Source organism: Euprymna scolopes, chromosome 13, assembly GCF_053919585.1.
Source record: "Euprymna scolopes isolate OS-2025 chromosome 13, ASM5391958v1, whole genome shotgun sequence".
Classification (NCBI taxonomy): Eukaryota; Metazoa; Mollusca; class Cephalopoda; order Sepiida; family Sepiolidae; genus Euprymna; species Euprymna scolopes.
The window spans coordinates 65,923,050-65,940,674 of record NC_136494.1 but is presented as its reverse complement, the minus strand read 5'-3'; the positions used below and the strand labels follow the sequence as shown (position 1 = coordinate 65,940,674).

General features: G+C 36.8%; 2 protein-coding genes across 12 annotated transcripts in view; one reads left to right on the top strand and one right to left on the bottom strand.

Annotated features, from left to right (window-relative positions):
- The window catches only part of LOC145292053 (WD repeat-containing protein 47-like), a 201,240-nt gene extending 196,050 nt beyond the window's left edge, over positions 1-5,190 (bottom strand). For 8 of the 11 annotated variants that reach the window (XM_080138082.1, XM_080138086.1, XM_080138083.1 and 5 more), the window contains exon 1: positions 2,879-5,182. In XM_080138082.1, coding sequence (XP_079994208.1) covers positions 2,879-4,445 — 1,567 coding nt within the window. In that variant the 5' untranslated portion in view covers positions 4,446-5,182. Of the gene's footprint in view, positions 1-2,878 lie in introns of all 11 variants that reach the window. The other 3 variants (XM_080138091.1, XM_080138094.1, XM_080138089.1) reach the window with 2 other exon arrangements.
- Positions 5,191-5,636: 446 nt separating this feature from the next.
- The window catches only part of LOC145292054 (selenocysteine-specific elongation factor-like), a 45,615-nt gene continuing 33,626 nt past the window's right edge, over positions 5,637-17,625 (top strand). The window contains exon 1 of the mRNA XM_080138095.1: positions 5,637-5,954. Within this exon, the coding sequence (XP_079994221.1) occupies positions 5,675-5,954 (280 nt within the window). The 5' untranslated portion in view covers positions 5,637-5,674. The remainder of the gene's footprint in view (positions 5,955-17,625) is intronic.

Here is a 17,625-nt window from a genome sequence, read left to right as displayed (position 1 = left end):
CCGACATATTTCTATTACATTTGCGCATGCGCAAATTCATTCATAGATTGAAGTGGCTTAATTATAAATCTTTATTATCGATTTGTTGATAGCTCAACGCCTGGGGTGCTAAATGTATTAGTTTCGCTTGTAGCTGATGGTACCCTAGTAATATTTTTAAATTTGAAATCAGTAGGTACAAAATAATATTTATTAGAGAATTGGTTCTTTAATAATAAATACGAAATCTGCATGAATGAAAATATATTTAGGTGTATTTTACGATGGGGCAAGGTCGGGCGCCCTCTTGTTAGTATAAAATAAAATTGGCATCACTTCCCTCTTGTTTACATAGAAACAATTTAAAATCCTAAAAAATCTGGTTTTAAGAAAGTAGGAAACGTATTTTTATACAATTTATTTAAAGAGAAATTATGAACAGAATCAAACAAAGAAATGCCACCATTTTTTTTTCTTTGATCAAATGTGGCAGAAAATCAATTTTCTTATTTACTCATGACTAGAAGTAAAGAGAAAAAGATTAGATCAACTTTTTAATAGAAAATATGTCTATAAATAAAAAAAGATTATATGAATTAATTGGTTAACTCCTTAAAAAAAAAAAAAAAAAAAAAAAAAACGCCCCAAAAATTGTCTTCAGAGTTAGCTTAAAAAATTGACTGTCAGTTTTTGAATCAACTGTATCAGCTGTTTCGTTTAGTAACTTGACCCGTCCGAGAAAGAGAAAACAGTTTCTCAGTATCAAAATATTTTAAGAAAATTTCTACAATATATCCACAAGATTAAAGAGAAAAAAAAAATGGTATGTAACACTTGGCATCTATCCTGACATTTATTTCCAGTTTATTGGGGGCAAGATAATTCAATTAACAATGAAGAAAATTGAGACGCACAAAGTCAAAGTAATGAATTAGTAGATCAAGGGTACGGACTTTACTATCTTCTGTGACGGAAGTATTTCACAATTCTAATTCATATTAAACTTTAAATAAATGGTCAGTTTTAATTAATAAAAAGTGATACATAATATTATTAGGTAAAAGTGAAGGTTAATACTCGATAGAGTTTGTCCGTATGCCCTACAATTTATAATAAATACATTGTGAAATTTGTCTCTTTAAAAATGGAAAATATTGTATTAAATAATAAATTCTTAACAAATACAGCATATACCATGACCAGAAATTGAAACTTAAACTTTGAAATATTCAGTCCAAGATTCTACCAACTGATCTATTTAGACTTTCTTGTAAATAGAGCTTAAAATATTACCTTAACAAAACTACAGCTTTGGCGTGACGTTATAAAATTTATGATTCAGTGAATTGATTCAAGTCATATTTACAAAAATAATGAAAGCGATAATTAAAAATAGGTAAACATCAGAAATTATTTTAATAATCAAAAACTATTCTGCTTTAACTACATTCTTTCGCAACAGACTAGTAAACATGGGGGGGGGGCATATATTTGCGAATATTAAAAATGTTATCAGTGATTTTTGTTAACTGAAAGTAACTTTAAAGTCTTTAAACTGTCAATTCGAAAGTATTTTCTAATTAATCTTGAATGGGCAAAAGTCTAGGTCCTCTTGCAGTTTAGATAAACCAAAATATGAGGAAAATACTCGGACATATTTGGGCGCGGGGGGGGGGACACCGCTCGTAAGAATATCATTTGATTGACTATTGAATAGACGTACTTATTCGTAAAAGAATTAAAAAAAAAAAATTAAATTATTGTTAGAGAATTTGGTACTACAACAGTTTATCGCCGAAAATGGAGACGCCATTTTTTTCGAGCACCTGTTGTCAAAATCAGAGGGAGAAATCAATATTTTAAATTATTAATTTGTTGTTGACCTTTCAATTCAAAAAAATGTTTGATTAAAATTATTTTTTGTTTTTTGTTATAAAAATCCAATGTTGCTTTAATTACAAATTTGTTGTATTAAAATTGTATTTTCTTATACAAGACTTTTCAATAAATGTTTGTACAATTATATTTTGGGGTTTCGAAAAAGTTGTCAAAAAACAAATATATAACAAATAAATGTTATCAAAGGCAAGATAAATTACTTTTCTACCAAACTGGATATATTTTTCGTGTTTTTATTCAATTTAACATGTTTATTCAGCTCGAAAAGCATACAGTGTTTACCGATATATTGGAAAATTCAAAATGGCGGCCGACTCTCTCTTTAACACGGTAAGTTCGGAAAAAGGTGTAATAAATAATAAACTAGACAAAATACTGTTAGAAATTCGCTCAATATATGTTACCGTGACATAACTTTACGTATATTCGATGGTTTTTTAATAGTATTTTGTCTAGTTTATTATTTATAACACCTTTTCCCGAACTTACCGTGTTAAAGAAAGAGTCGGCCGCCATTTTGAATTTTCCAATATATCGGTAAACACTGTATGCTTTTCGAGCTGAATAAACATGTTAAATTGAATAAAAACACGAAAATTATATCCAGTTTGGTAGAAAAGTAATTTATCTTGCTTTGATAACATTTTTGTTATATATTTGTTTTTTGACAACTTTCTCGAATCTATGTGTACAGTAATACAAACCCGAAAAAGGATAAGTTATTAGAAAACTGTAGTTCGAATTGAGTTGTCTCCCTTTTATTTATAAAACATGGCGGATCAAAACATAAGGTTTTGCTTCGTCATGAAGTGTGATTTTCTTTATTTTAAGAAAAGAAAAACTAAAAAAAAACTTCGATTTACGTAATTTTTGGAATATGACATCTTTCTTTCGTAACGGATGCGCACATCAAAGTTTCTTCAATAATTTTTCTGTCCTTGTTTTGAAAATAAGTTTACTTCTAAACAAACACTAAAAAAGTAAATAAAAGGCAACTTACCAGGTGTTCCTTGTAAGGAACGTACAGATGTTTCAGGTGAACTAAATGGTTGAGGGGAAAACCGTACGTCATCCTTCAATTTGTTATCACTATTTAATAGTGTTTGTTTTTGTTCAATCTCCATGAGTTCTTTTTGGAAGAGCTCTCTCTGTCTTTCCTGTATATCCAGTTGCTCTTGGAGGCGCTGCTTTTGGCGTTGGTACTCCTTGATAAGCTCAGAGTTGACCGAAGTGTTCATACCCGGGGTAGAATTGGTTATGCTAGAGTTCATCTTTCCGTGACGGGGGGAATCGGTCAAGGAGGACGAGGTATTATTGATTGGGGAGAAAGACCGAGGTGGTGTACCGGTGGTCGAGCCGGCTTTCACATTCTTCGGGGTTCGGAGCGGGGATGACGTGACCGACGAGGAAGACCGAAAGGAGCGAGAGTCGTCCGAAAAAGAGCTCTGCGTGTTAATCACTTCCCCTTCCTCGAAAAGTTTGTCCATCGACATCTGCATGGGGTTTTTCTTCAGGTTGTGCAACCGTGCAGCAGGAGTCATTGATCGTGACATGGGTCCGAGACCGTCGCCAGAATCCCGCCGCCCTTGCCACAACCCGCTGGACAAACCGTCGAACTGAGGGTTTAGGGAGCGAGTCATCATCTCGGGGGTGCCCCTCGAACGCGCGTTGGTCGGCACGTGGGAGTGCGGAAACATGCGGGGCTTGATGGGAGTCACGAGGATCTGTTCGGACCACGAGGCTTCCAGGGAGGGTTTGGTCATCGGTCGAATGTCCACGTTCATAGTCTTCTGCTCGAATGGGCACGAGAACGTGTCCCCTGGTATGCTCTGTAACCACGAGAGAAGGCTCAAGTCGGCATCGCTGAGGCCGGCGTCGTTTAGGAGGGAGGCGAACTGGAGTTCCATCTCGTCCCCACCACTAGTCGCCTTCGACTGGCAATAGTCGACGCAAGACTCGTACAGCAAACCCTTTAACAGGAGCTGCAAGAGGCGGTCATTCTTGGCCACCAGGTTCGCGTTGCTGCCATTCTCGTTTTTCCTTTCGCATGGCATCAGCTTTTCGACCATCGGAAATACAGTCTTGAAGCACTGCATTCTCGCATTGCTTGGGTTCCAGTTTTGGTATTCTATGTGACTGGAAAGCCGTGGTAAAGTTAACAAAAGACACAATTTGCTGTATTCGTCCTTGTTGGGACACAGCGACTCGAGAGAGTTGAGGCATTTTACCACTTCTTCGACTGTGAAATCATAATTGGCCATTATGCTTGGCTCGGACTTGATGCACAAAAGCTCCAAGTATTTGTGTTTCATGATAACATATTCAAATTGTTTCATGTCAAAGTCCTGAATACTCCCCAGGGGCTGAATGAAATCGATCACATCGTCCCACTGACCATCAAGGATCAGTTGGCGCAGGAAAAGCATGTCATCTGAGAAAAGGCCATTGATAACACCAGTTTCTCTCTCAAGGGACATCATGGAAATATTAAGGTCCCGATTTTGAAGGAATTCCGTCACAAGGCGGAGAACGTCCGTTTCGTTAACTACGATATTTGCAGCCGGCATTTTTGTTTTATTTCAGTTAAAATTAAACGAAGTACAATATTAAATAATTTATCCGGTGATAAAATATTAACTAACAAAATAAATAAAACTAATTACGACTTTTTTTTTTTTTTTTTTTCGAAACTTACAATTTTTTTTTCCGATATATCTTTTCAAACTAGACAAATATTTTTTAAAATCAGAGGTTGGTGATTAATCCACTCTTAAAGAAAAATCCGTTAAAAAAAACAACAAAAACGGTTCAATCCATTTTTTTCTTTACGAAGGAATTGCCATTAATTTATTGGTTTCGGTTTTGTTTTGTTTTGTAGTATAAAAGAAAGCATTAAATTTTACATTATATTCCATTCTTGGCACAGACGTAAGATTGATTTCAAGAATATTATTAAACAATCTTTTTTTTGTTTGTTTTTCTTGAAAATAAACTTAAAAAAATAAAAATAAAAAAACAAGTTAAGGCAAGATTGCAGCGAGCAGTCGTAAAATCGTGTTGCTTCTGTTCGTGCTTTTCATAGCAGTTACATCAATTCGGATATATGATGAAGAAAGAGGAATATTTTAAAATTGCCGTCTACTTCCACGTACCAAAATAGTCAAATCAGTTTCACCGAAAAAAATCGTCAAGTAACTTCCTTTGTCTACGTCGACTTCTCAACCTAATAGGTAAAATTCCCTCCACAAGATCCATCTTCGAGCGCCTGTTGTTGATCACGGTACGGCCATTGAAACAACTACAAAGATTCACGGAATTTACCGAACATTGTCGAACGCAACAATTTGGAAAAGAAAAATAATAATAGTTGTAATAAAATATATACCAATTATATTATACAACCTCATAGCATTTTATTTTTAAAAATAAAAATATATTTTATTTTATAAATAAAACCAGAAATTAAATAATATTTCGAAGTATAATTAATTAATAAGAAACCCTATCACTTTACTCTATCTTTCTCTCTTGTTGCAGCGACTTCGACAAAACCGGGTAGTTACTGCGGGATACATATTTTTAAACCGATGTTTAAAATATATATTCAAATAAGCTTATAAAATATAAAACAAAAATTATTGAATATAAAAAAACACATTTTGGCTTTAGATTAAATTCCACTATTTCTACTTTTGTTTTTGTTTTAATCTCATATGTAACCAGACAGGAAAAGTTCATACCGGAACCGGAAATATAGTCCGTATAGTTTGTCAAAAAAAAAAGCACACACACACAAATGGCAGCCGCCACATTTAATTTTAACGTCGGCGTGCTTGGCCATGTCGACAGTGGTAAAACGAGTCTATCGAAAAGTTTAAGTACAACAGCAAGTACGGCATGTTTTGACAAAAATCCTCAGAGTAAGGAACGTGGTATCACTCTGGATTTGGGCTTCTCTTCGGCAGTCGTTGATATCCCCGGACACTTGGACGAATTGAAAGTGAAGTATGGAAAACTGCAATTCACGTTTGTTGATTGTCCTGGGCACGCCTCCCTCATTCGCACCATTATTGGCGGTAAGGCACTATTTAAAAATAGGTACTGGTACAGTTTAATCAAGACATTAAAAATGAAAATATCGAAAAAAAAAATGGTTATATTGTATGTATCCGTTTTGGAATGAAGTCCTCCGAAAAAAAATTTGGGGTTTGTATTACTGTACACATTGATTCGAAAAAGTTGTCAAAAAACAAATACATAACAAATAAATGTTATCAAAGGCAAGATAAGTTACTTTTCTACCTAACTGGATATGTTTTCAGTGTTTTTATTTAATGTAACATGTTTATTCAGCTCGAAAAACATACTGTGTTTACCGATGTATTGGAAAATTCAAAATGGCACCCGACTCTCTCTTTAACACAGTAAGGTTGGGGAAAGGTCCTATAAATATAAAACTAGACAAAGTACTGTTAGAAACTCGCTCAATATATGTTACCGTTACATAGGTTGACATATATTCGGTGGGTTTTTAATAGTATTTTTGTGAGAAAATAAAAATAAAAAAAGGAGATTGCTTACTTGGTGGCGCCGGCCTCGAGGGCGGAATTCTAATCTGAGTGGTTGAGAGAACGAGTCTCTTATAGACTTGGAGGAGTAGGGGGAGGCACTATTCTTCTGTTATAAAAGAATTGTGTCTCTGACTAGCTCCAGTTCTGTTAACGACTTACTGGTGAACGGTTGGCACAAATTAGTTACTCGCTGCTCGCCGTACTACAAAACTTGTTACTCGACCCAGTAGGGGGGGTCGCTTAGGGCATCCTTTGCAACCCCTCGGAGCTTACGCTATCACCGGGTAATCTACTTTACCCTCTAAATAGTTTTTTTTTCCACATCTTGCAAAGGTTTTGCTGCTTACTCTTTCGTCGGTTAACTACTGTCATGAACGTCACGAAAGAGCAGCTCCTACGCAGAAGGGAGTCATTGACTCAGAAGATTCAGGGACGACTGAAGATGTGTCGTGATGGAGTTAGGCCATCGGCGTACTCATTCTTAAGGACGGAGATTCAACAATTCATTGTCGAGTTAGAGACTTGTATCACACAGCTGGAGTTAGGCTCCTTTGATGAGAGTACACCTGCCGAGATTGAGGGTGCTTGGCTGCCTCAACTAAAGGATTATTATGAAGACTTGGGCGATTTGGATCAAGCATACCGACAGCCAGAGCCCAGCCCTTACTCAGAATCTGCCTTTGAGTTCTCAAGGGCTTCTGCAACTACCGGGAGAGGTTCTTCCTTCATTGTTAAACCCCCACGTATACAGATCACAGGGCCTACATTTAGCGGACAGGAAATGGAGTCCGACCGCATGAGTTTCAGAAACTTCTTGACTAGGTTTGAGAACTGCGTGATCGGCATGGCCAATGATGCCGAGAGGTTGAACTTCTTGAAGTGTTCACTCTCAGACAGAGCCTTGAGGCTGGTAAATCACCTGAGTTGCACTGACACCAATTACCAGCAAGCCATGGCTATACTGAAGAGGGAGTATCTGGACCTGGATGAAATCATTGACCAAATATTCCAGGATATTCTGGACTATGTACCAAAGAAAGGTGGAGCCCTTTTTGAGCTGGGGGACTTCGTTTCCAGGACGGCATCGCTGTTGGAAGAGCTGGGGAATTCCTTTTCGTGTGACTTTTCTGTGGACGATTCTGGCGGAGCCAGACTGATGGCTAAGATTCTGTTTAGGAAATTTCCTCTCGAACTGAAAGGCGAGATAATAGCGCTAACAAATAGACGGGTGCCACCTTTGTCCTCCATATTGAGACTAACTGGAGAAGCAATAAAGAGATTGCAGATTAAGGGCGGTGTCTCCACTGCAGTTACATCAACAGTAAGACAGAATACGTCTCAAAAGTTTGGTAGGGGGAACGCTATTACTCCTTCTTTTCATGTGGATGTGAACAATGCAACTTCAACCGGGTATTCCCGCACGTTGCCACCCATTCTCTCAGTTACATTCTCTTGTGGACCAAAGACAGTGTCAGTGAATTGCCTACTGGACACGGGTAGCGGGCGGACATATCTGGCGGCAGATGTACTGAGAACTTTGTGCCCAATCGAAACCCTTGGTGTCAATTGTCAGCTGAGATTGTCTACCTTTCTAGGTGAGTGTCAGCGTGGGTTCACAGAGGTAGTCCTGGGAGTTGACTTGGGTTCTGGAAGGACAGTGACATCTCCTGTCTTGGTAGCCGATGGTATGGACTTGTCGGTTCGAGTGGCCAACCTGGAATCTCTATTGCGTGTCTTTCAGGATGCAAAATATGCTTTGGCCGGCCAGTTTGAGACCGGAAAGGATTTAATACCGATCAAGGGAATAATTGGGTTAGACCTGATTGAACACCTGGACTCCTTAAAGCTGATCCCGTGTTTGAATGGATGGGCCTTTGCAACCCCGCCTGGATTGGTCCCGTTTGGAGCAGTGGACTCTTTTTTCTTGGAAGATAAGCCCCTCTCTGAGGTTACTCACCTCTCGTTTAATTCGGTAATGGAACATACCCCCCAGGTCGATTCATCACATTTATGTTTTGTCCTTGAAACACAATCAACATACCTGGATCCCATGGCGGAGTGCTTTCCTGACAGTATGGTACAAAGAGGACTAGAACAAATGTTTACGTTGGAATCTCTGGGGCTTCCCAGTCAGGAGGACTTTTCTGATTACGATAAAGTTCAGATGAAGCGATTTGAGGAAACGGTAGAGCTTCGGGATGGAAGCTATTATGTGGAGCTCCCCTGGCATCACGATAGATTAGCCAGAGTCCCCTCTAATCATGCAACTTCCTTGCATGTTTTAGACCGGGTAGCAGCAAACTTGACTAAAAGAAAAATATATGATGAATATTTGGAGGTGTTTCGTCAGCAACAGGAGGACGGTATAATTGAAGAGATTTTTGTCTCCCCTCAGGAGTTCGACAAATATGTGTGGATACCACATAGACCAGTTTTCAAGTCGGACCCTACGGCAACTACCAGGATAAGACCAGTGTTCAACTGTAGTTTGAAGACAGGAGATGGATTATCGCTGAACGAAGCAGCATATTCTGGCGTTAACTTAACAGGGGACATCTTAAAGTTGTTGCTGGCCTTTAGAGCCAACAATTATGTGCTACTAGCAGACATTCGCCGAGCCTTCCTAATGATTCGGCTTAAGCTGGAGGCGGATAGGAACCGGTTTTGCTTTTTTCTTAAACAAGGAAATTGTTTGCGCTGCTTCCGCTATACCACCTTGATATTCGGGTTTACTTCCAGCCCATTTGTGTTGGGGTGCATCTTAAAATTACATGCGGCAAAATACCCTCAAGATGCTTGCCGCAGAATGATGGAGGACCGGTTTTATGTGGATAACCTTGTGGCATCCGTGGCAGACGCGAGTGAGCTTACTACATTGTATTCCCTTGTTAGAGAGCGTTTGCTGGAAGGGGGCTTTATTATCCAGTCATGCAACTCAAACAGTCAGGCGCTCCGCAATAGGATGAAGGAGGATGGTACTCTAAGTATCCATGAAGAGGAGTGGGAGAGAGTACTGGGCTACCGATACTCCCCACATTCGGAGGAGTTGTATGTCGCTCCGGTAAAGTGCAATCCTGACGTGACAACTAAGAGAGGTGTTCTTTCAGAGTCAGCTAAGGTCTTCGATCCGTTGTCCCTATGTCTCCCGGTTACTATCCGCAGTAGAGTGCTAATCAGGTCCATGTGGAAGAATGGTGCAGGTTGGGATGATCCACTCCAGCCAGCGATCTTGAGCGATTGGAGAGAGCTAGCCAGGGACCTTTCAGGGTTGAGTGATTTCCGTTTTTTGCGCAAGGCGCTTATGGCAGGGCTACCTGGAGATATGTACCTGTTTTGCGACGCGTCCAAGGAAGCATATGGGTTTGCCGTGTATATCGTACAAAATGGTCGGTCATCCTTATTATTTGCGAAAGCTAAGGTGGCACCTATGAAGGACAAGACTTTGCCTGTGTTGGAACTAATGGCCGTTTTCCTCGCCTTCAAGTGTCTCCCCACAATCCTGGACAATTGTGAAGGATTTGTTCCCGAGAATTTGTGTATAGCCACGGATGCACAGGTGGTCTTGTCCTGGATTTTATCTCAAAACATGGCTAGCAAAAATGTTTTTGCAAAAAATAGACTTAAAGACATTCTGCAGATGAAAGTGGAGTTGGAGTCTCGCTATGGCTTGAAGACTCTCTTCAGATATGTTGATAGTACACTCAACCCGGCGGATTTGTTAACAAGAGGATTAACATTGAGAAAGTTCCAATCCAAGATGGAATTTTGGTGTTCAGGCCCTTCCTGGCTATGCGAAGGAATATCTCAATGGCCAGGACAGGATATGCCCTGTTTGAGTGAGATATGCCAGCGAATGACCCGCAGTTCAGCAAATTGTTCCTTGATCCATGATCAAGAGTACACTTCGGCCATACCTTTTCAGAGGTTTTCCTCATTCTCTGGTTTACTGACTGTTACTGCCTTGGTGTTTAAGTTCCTAGCCATCCGATTTAATCGACAATGGGACTACAACTCTAAGGCAGCGATCTACCTTATGAAGACAGTGCAACGGCAAGAATTTCCCGTGGAAGTGGAGTACCTAAAGGAGCCGAGTGGTAAACCCATGCCAGTTAGGGTTCGTGCTCTGGATCTTTTTCTGGACCCTGACGGTTTGATTCGATCTAGGGGAAGAATCAACCAATCTTCCCACTTTGGTTATGAAGTTAAAAACCCCATTCTGATAGGGAAACATCATCCTGTTACCAGACTCATCATTTTAGATTGTCATGAAAGGTGTTGCCACCTTGGAACTGGGTCAACTCTAGCGGAGTTGAGGCGAAGCGGTTATTGGGTCCCGCAGGGTCGACAAGCTGTGAATAAGGTACTGGCTGTTTGTGCCAGATGTAAACGTTATAATTCAACGCCAGTGACGCCGAATGCTGCTGCTGCCCTGCCGTCGCACCGTACCGATTTCAGAGTCCCCTATCAACACACTGGGATTGATTTTACTGGCCATCTTTGGGTGAGTGACGGGAAACGAGATACGAAAATGTACTTGCTCCTGTTCACTTGTTTGAATATCAGAGCAATACACATTGAAGTAGTTCCCAACATGAGCGTACCTTCTTTCTTCCAGGCACTGGTTCGATTTACTAACCGATATGGCGTTCCCGAAACCCTTTATAGTGACAACGCGAAAACGTTTATAGGAAGTGGAAAGATTTTCGATCGTCTCTCTCTTTTTACGGACTATCAAAGAAAATACGGTCCTTGTAAGTTAAAACTTAAAACCATTCCCTTGTTCTCTCCTTGGTATGGAGGAACATGGGAGCGATGTATCAAGACCATGAAGAATTGCCTATTTAAGATTCTTGGCAGGGGTAGATTGGATTACTTTACCCTTCTGACAGTGTTATCGGATATTCAGAGGTCTGTTAATAACCGGCCTCTTACTTACCAGGTGTCAGCCGACAAAAATGCTACTCCAATTACCCCTAATATGTTCCTTAAGCCCAATCAGAGCCCCGGGCTATTGATACGACTGGATAGAGAGGATAGAACAACCTTGTTGCCTCCCAGCAGGGAGAGGCTAATTCAAACCTTGGAACTTAGGGACCAATGTCTGACAGATTTCCACAAACTATGGTATGAGGAGTACCTGCTAGAGCTGGGAAGGAAGATTCCTGGTCGATCCCGACTCAGTACAAGAACCCGCCTCCAGAAGGATGATGTTGTGCTGATTAAGAGTCCTTTGAAACCCAGACCGTTTTGGGTCTTAGGAACTATTACTGAACTGATTCCAGGCCATGATGGTGTCGTTAGAGCAGCACGTGTACAAAAAGGGGAGGGCTTGGAGGAAGTACATTCCCTGAAACATCTGTACCCCTTAGAGCTTTCTAGGACTCCTGAAGGACCTCCTGTTGCGGAGGGAGGGGAGACGTTGGATTCACCCCCTAGTGTTGAAGAGCAGGTCTGGTCGTGTCCCCTGTGCAGCTCTCCGCAGCAGAATCAGAATATGATCGGGTGTGACTCGTGCGACGATTGGTACCATTTCCGATGTGTCGGTATCGACTCAGAACCTCCCAACAGGCAAAAGTGGTATTGCCCAGAATGTGCGCCCCTTAAAAAACGACGGGGTAGACCTAGCCTGCTGCCTGCTTGATTGATATCTGGACTGATCGACTACTGCTATATTGTACTAACAGTTGTTTTTTGATTAAGTATTTTTGGTGGTCTGTCATTTTTATGTAACTTTTTCTTTTTCTTTTCTCTCTTCTACCTTTTGTTTTTTTTTCTCGTTTTTGTCGGGAGTGTGTGAGAAAATAAAAATAAAAAAAGGAGATTGCTTACTTGGTGGCGCCGGCCTCGAGGGCGGAATTCTAATCTGAGTGGTTGAGAGAACGAGTCTCTTATAGACTTGGAGGAGTAGGGGGAGGCACTATTCTTCTGTTATAAAAGAATTGTGTCTCTGACTAGCTCCAGTTCTGTTAACGACTTACTGGTGAACGGTTGGCACAAATTAGTTACTCGCTGCTCGCCGTACTACAAAACTTGTTACTCGACCCAGTAGGGGGGGTCGCTTAGGGCATCCTTTGCAACCCCTCGGAGCTTACGCTATCACCGGGTAATCTACTTTACCCTCTAAATAGTTTTTTTTTCCACATTTTGTCTAGTTTATTATTCATAACACCTTTTCCCGAACTTACCATGTTAAAGAGAAAGTCGGGCGCCATTTTGAATTTTCCAATACCTCGGTAAACACTATGTTTTTCGAGCTGAATAAACATGTTACATTGAATAAAAACACGAAAAATATATCCAGTTTGGAAGAAAAGTAACTTATCTTACCTTTGATAACATTTATTTGTTATATATTTGTTTTTTGACAATTTCTTCGAATCTATGTGTACAGTAGTACAAACCCAATAAATGTTATCAAAGGCAAGATCAGTTACTTTTCTACCTAACTAGATATGTTTTGGTACTCATGCAGAGAATGATCCGTGCTGAAATAATAACGTTAATATTTAAAAAGCCATTCTTAACATGGGAGGGAAGGGTGTTTTTGTACCTATTCTGTACTTTAACCTTACAATTGAATTTAAAAAATCATATAAAACTTTAATTAAACTTGGAAATACGATTTAAAAAATAGCACCTATGTTTTTAGTGTTTTTATTTAATGTAACATGTTTATTCAGCTCGAAAAGCAGTGTTTACCGATGTATTGGAAAGTTAAAAATGGCAGCCGACTCTCTCTTTCACACAGTAAGTTTGGGAAAAGGAGTTAGAAATAAAAACTAGACAAAATACTGTTAGAAACTCGCTCTATATATGTTACCGTGACATAGGCTGACATATATTCTGTGAATTTTTAACAGTATTGTGTATAGTTTTTATTTTTAACTCTTTTTCTCAAACTTACCGCGTGAAAGAGAGTCGGCCGCCATTTTTAACTTTCCAATACATCGGTAAGCACAGTATGTTTTCGAGCTGAATAAACATGTTACATTAAATAAAAACACTGAAAACATATCCACTTAGGTAGAAAAGTGGTGCTAGTGCGCTTACTGATCCGCGCTATTTTTAAAATTTTATGACATTTTTATTCAATTGTAAGATTAAAGTATAGAATAGTTACAAAACACCCTCCCCTCCCCATGTTAAGAATGGCTTTTTAAATAACGTTATTTCAGCACGGATCAATAAGTGCACTAGTAGCAGTATCAGAATTTTTGTAGGAATTTTTGACACCCCTAACACGAAACTGCGAATACAATATAAAAATCTCGTAATTTCTCTGTTAAAAGTGGGTTATTTATTTTCTTTATGGATTATACTTCCAAAATAAACTATTACAGTTGTTTTAAAAGTAATAAAAATATTTTTATTTTTTTTTTAAAACAGTAATGAATTTTCCGAACTCAATATTTTTCAATTTTTAAACTCAATATTTTTAAATTTTTAAATTTTAAAAATCTATCAAAATTTTTCTATTGATTCTATTTTTACGATATTTTCAGGGTCAATGTGAAATTTTATGTTCTTTCCAATAAACCGAATATAATATTTTAGACAAACGTTTTTTTTAAATTCACGCCCCCCCATTTTCACGCCCCCCCATTTTCACGCCCCCCCCCATTTTGAAATGTCTATTAAAAAGTAAATAATTAATTTATGTTTAATAGGTTTATATATCACAAATTGAAGAGAAAAGGTCAATAAATAATATATTCAAATTTAAAACAAAAAAAAAAAATCAGTTTTTTAGAAATTTACCTGTAAAGTCCGAAGTTTAAAACCTTATTTTATAAGAACACATTTTTTCTTTTTGTCTTTTTTTTTTTTTTTTTAATGAAACCTTGGTCCTTGCTCCTTTAATTGAAAAAAAAATTAGGGCTTGAATTACATTTTTCGAGGAGTTATAAGCTTAGAAAGATAGGGGGTCGAATAATTTACGCCTCTCATTTTGAAATGTCTATTAAAAAGTAAATAATTAATTTATGTTTAATAGGTTTATATATCACAAATTGAAGAGAAAAGGTCAATAAATAATATATTCAAATTTAAAACAAAAAAAAAAAATCAGTTTTTTAGAAATTTACCTGTAAAGTCCGAAGTTTAAAACCTTTTTTAAAAAAAAAAACACATTGTTTTGTTTTGTTTTTTTTTTAAATAAAACCTTGGTCCTTACTCCTTTAATTGAAAAAAAAAATTAGGGCTTGAATTACATTTTTCGAGGAGTTATAAGCTTGGAAAGATGGGGTGGAATTATTCACTATTTTCACGAAATTTCTGACACTGCTAGTGCACTAGTACCAGAAAAGTATCTTAACTTGCCTTTGATAACATTTATTTGTTATATATTTGTTTTTTGACAACTTTTTCAAATCTGTGTATTGTAATACAAACCCGGTAGTCATGTTTCGATTTTTAGGAAAAAACGCTAGTATTAAAGATGGGAGAGAGTGCCGGCGCTTTAAACTGAGTTATCTCCCCATGGTGTGTTAAAAAAATTCAAAGATGGCTACCTGCAACGGCGCAACGCTAGCAGTGTCAGAAACCGACCTTTAGAATGTGTGATAGAAAAATTGAATAATTCGATCTCCTATCTTTACAAGCTTATAACTACTTGAAAAATGTAATTCAAACCATAATTTTTTCTTCAAGATCAAATTAAAAAAAAAAACAGGCTTAATAGCAAATTATGCAATATTTGTTTTTTTAAATCGGTTTTCTTTAAAAAAGATTTGAAGAAAATCAACGAAATTTTACTTACTTTGATTATAAAAAAATCGATATAAATTCCAAAAACTCACCTATAAAAATACTATTCAATGTGTAGTTCCATTCTTCATTGTTACGAATTTATCCATATTTATATTTTAAATTCCATTTATTTTTTAAATAAAAGAATTTTTTAAATGCCTATTTGAAAAATGTGCCATTATGTAAGCATTTTTATGTTCTTATCGAAACAATGGAAGTACTGGTTGTTCTTGTTTAGAACTACGGATGGACAGAAGGCAGTAAAAACCACACATTCGCCGTCTAGCCTTCTGCGTGAAGAAATGTGTTCCCATTGTCAAATTTTACATAAGTTTATAAGTTTTTGCCTTAAAAAAAAAAAACAATCGGAATTTTTTTCTCTTTTCTCAAAGAAATATATAAATTTTTGATTTAATATATTTTAATTTTACTCTATCGAGTGAATTTTTTTTTTTTTTTAAATCTAAAAAAAGAAAACATTGAATGAAATAGAAAAAATTGTCGTCAGCGTCCAATACTTACTGGACAATATAAGCAGAACCATAAGCTTCCAATAAAAAAAAAAAATTTTTTAAATTAACGTGATTTAAAAAAAAAAATTAAAAAAAAGGTTTTACACTTTGGACTTTACAGGTAAATTTCCAAAAAACACTTTTTTTTGTTTTAATTTACAATATATTATTTATTGATCTTTTATCTTCAGTTTGTGATATATAAAACTTTGGTGAGTAAATTAATTATTAAAATTTTAATAGACATTTCAAAATGTGGGGGGGGGGGTTAGAAGAAAAATGTTTGTCTAAAATTTTCAGTTTATTGGAAAGAGCATAAAATTTCACATTAACCTTAAAAATATCGTAAAGATTTAACCAATAGAAAATGTTTGATAGATTTTTAAAGTTTAAAAATTGAAAAAAAATTAACTCATAAAATTCAATTGATTTCATTACTTAAAAAAAATGACTGCATGATTGCGCGCCGGCACTTTGTAAACACTGTTTTTAAAAAATAATATTTCTATTATTTTTTAAACAACTTTAATAGTTTATTTTGGGAGTATATTCCATAAAGAAAATAAAAAACTCACTTTAAAAGAGAAATTACAAGCTTTTTATATTTTATTCGCAGTTTCGTGGTAGGGATGTCAAATTCCCAAAAAATTCTGATGCACCTACTACAACGCGCTATCATAAAAATGCGTTTTTCCGCTGTAAAAAGAACAAATAAACTACTTGGTTAAATGAAGTGAAATTTGGTTTTTTGGAGATCTTCAGTCCAAAACCGGTACATACAATATAAACTTTTTTTTTTATATTTTCATTTTTCGAATGTCTTGATTAAACTGTACAAGTACCTAGAAATATATTGTTCATGTCCATAATCAAAACTTAATAATTTTTTTTTTTTTTTTTTTTAAATACGTGAACAGTCTTTGTTGGTTACTGATTAAAATGTTTACATTAGACGTTTTTTTTTTTTTTATGTTTTTAGCTGTTCATTTTTTTTTTTTTTTTTTTTTTTTTTTAAATCCTGTTTAAAAAGATTTTATCCCACAAAAGATCTTTAAAAACACATTAAAGTACGTGCTTCTACATTTATCGACCCACTATTTCCACAAAGTTAGTCAGGTGTACCTAGCAGATGACAGGAAGAACTGGAAACGGCTGGGCGAGCCTTATTAGAAAAAACAAAAATTGTTACACCCCCTCCCTATGTTAAGAATGGCAACGACCACTGAAATTCATCATGTAATACATTGGAAGAAATGTCTTAATATCCAAAAAAACTACTTGTTGATCGTTTCCGGTTCTTACTGTCATCTGCCGGGCACACCCAAGTTAATTCGTGGAAATCGTGGGTTGATAAATGCAGAAGGGTATTTTCTTTTACGACCTGCCCCAGCATAGTATAAACACCCCCAACCTCTCCATGTTAAGAACGGCTTTCGGAGTAAACACAGCCAACCTCGAAAGCCGTTCCTAACATGTGGAGGTTTGAGGGGTGTTTATTCCGAAAGCCGTTCTTAACATGGAAGTTGGTGTTTATGCTACACTGGGCAGGTCATAAAAAAATACCTGCAGAAGTGCCTTAAAATGTTTTATAGTTTTATTAATTACATGAAATGTAGGCACCTCCAAAATTCCAGAATTATCCCCCCCCCCAATATGTAACACTATGTAACTTTATTATAAGTCAATATTATCAATATAACTTTTGTACCATTTTAAAGAAAAACAAAATAAACAAGAAATACTTTAAAAAATTTTTTTCATCATCGTATCAAAATAATAAAATTGCAAGATGAAAATCTTGTTTACATAATTGACACTTTCAAATAACGTTTCGCATTCCGAATGTGAAAACATACCCATGTTTAATAAATCTAGCAAAAATCAACTAATAGTCAGATTTTCGTGAAATTTTCGAT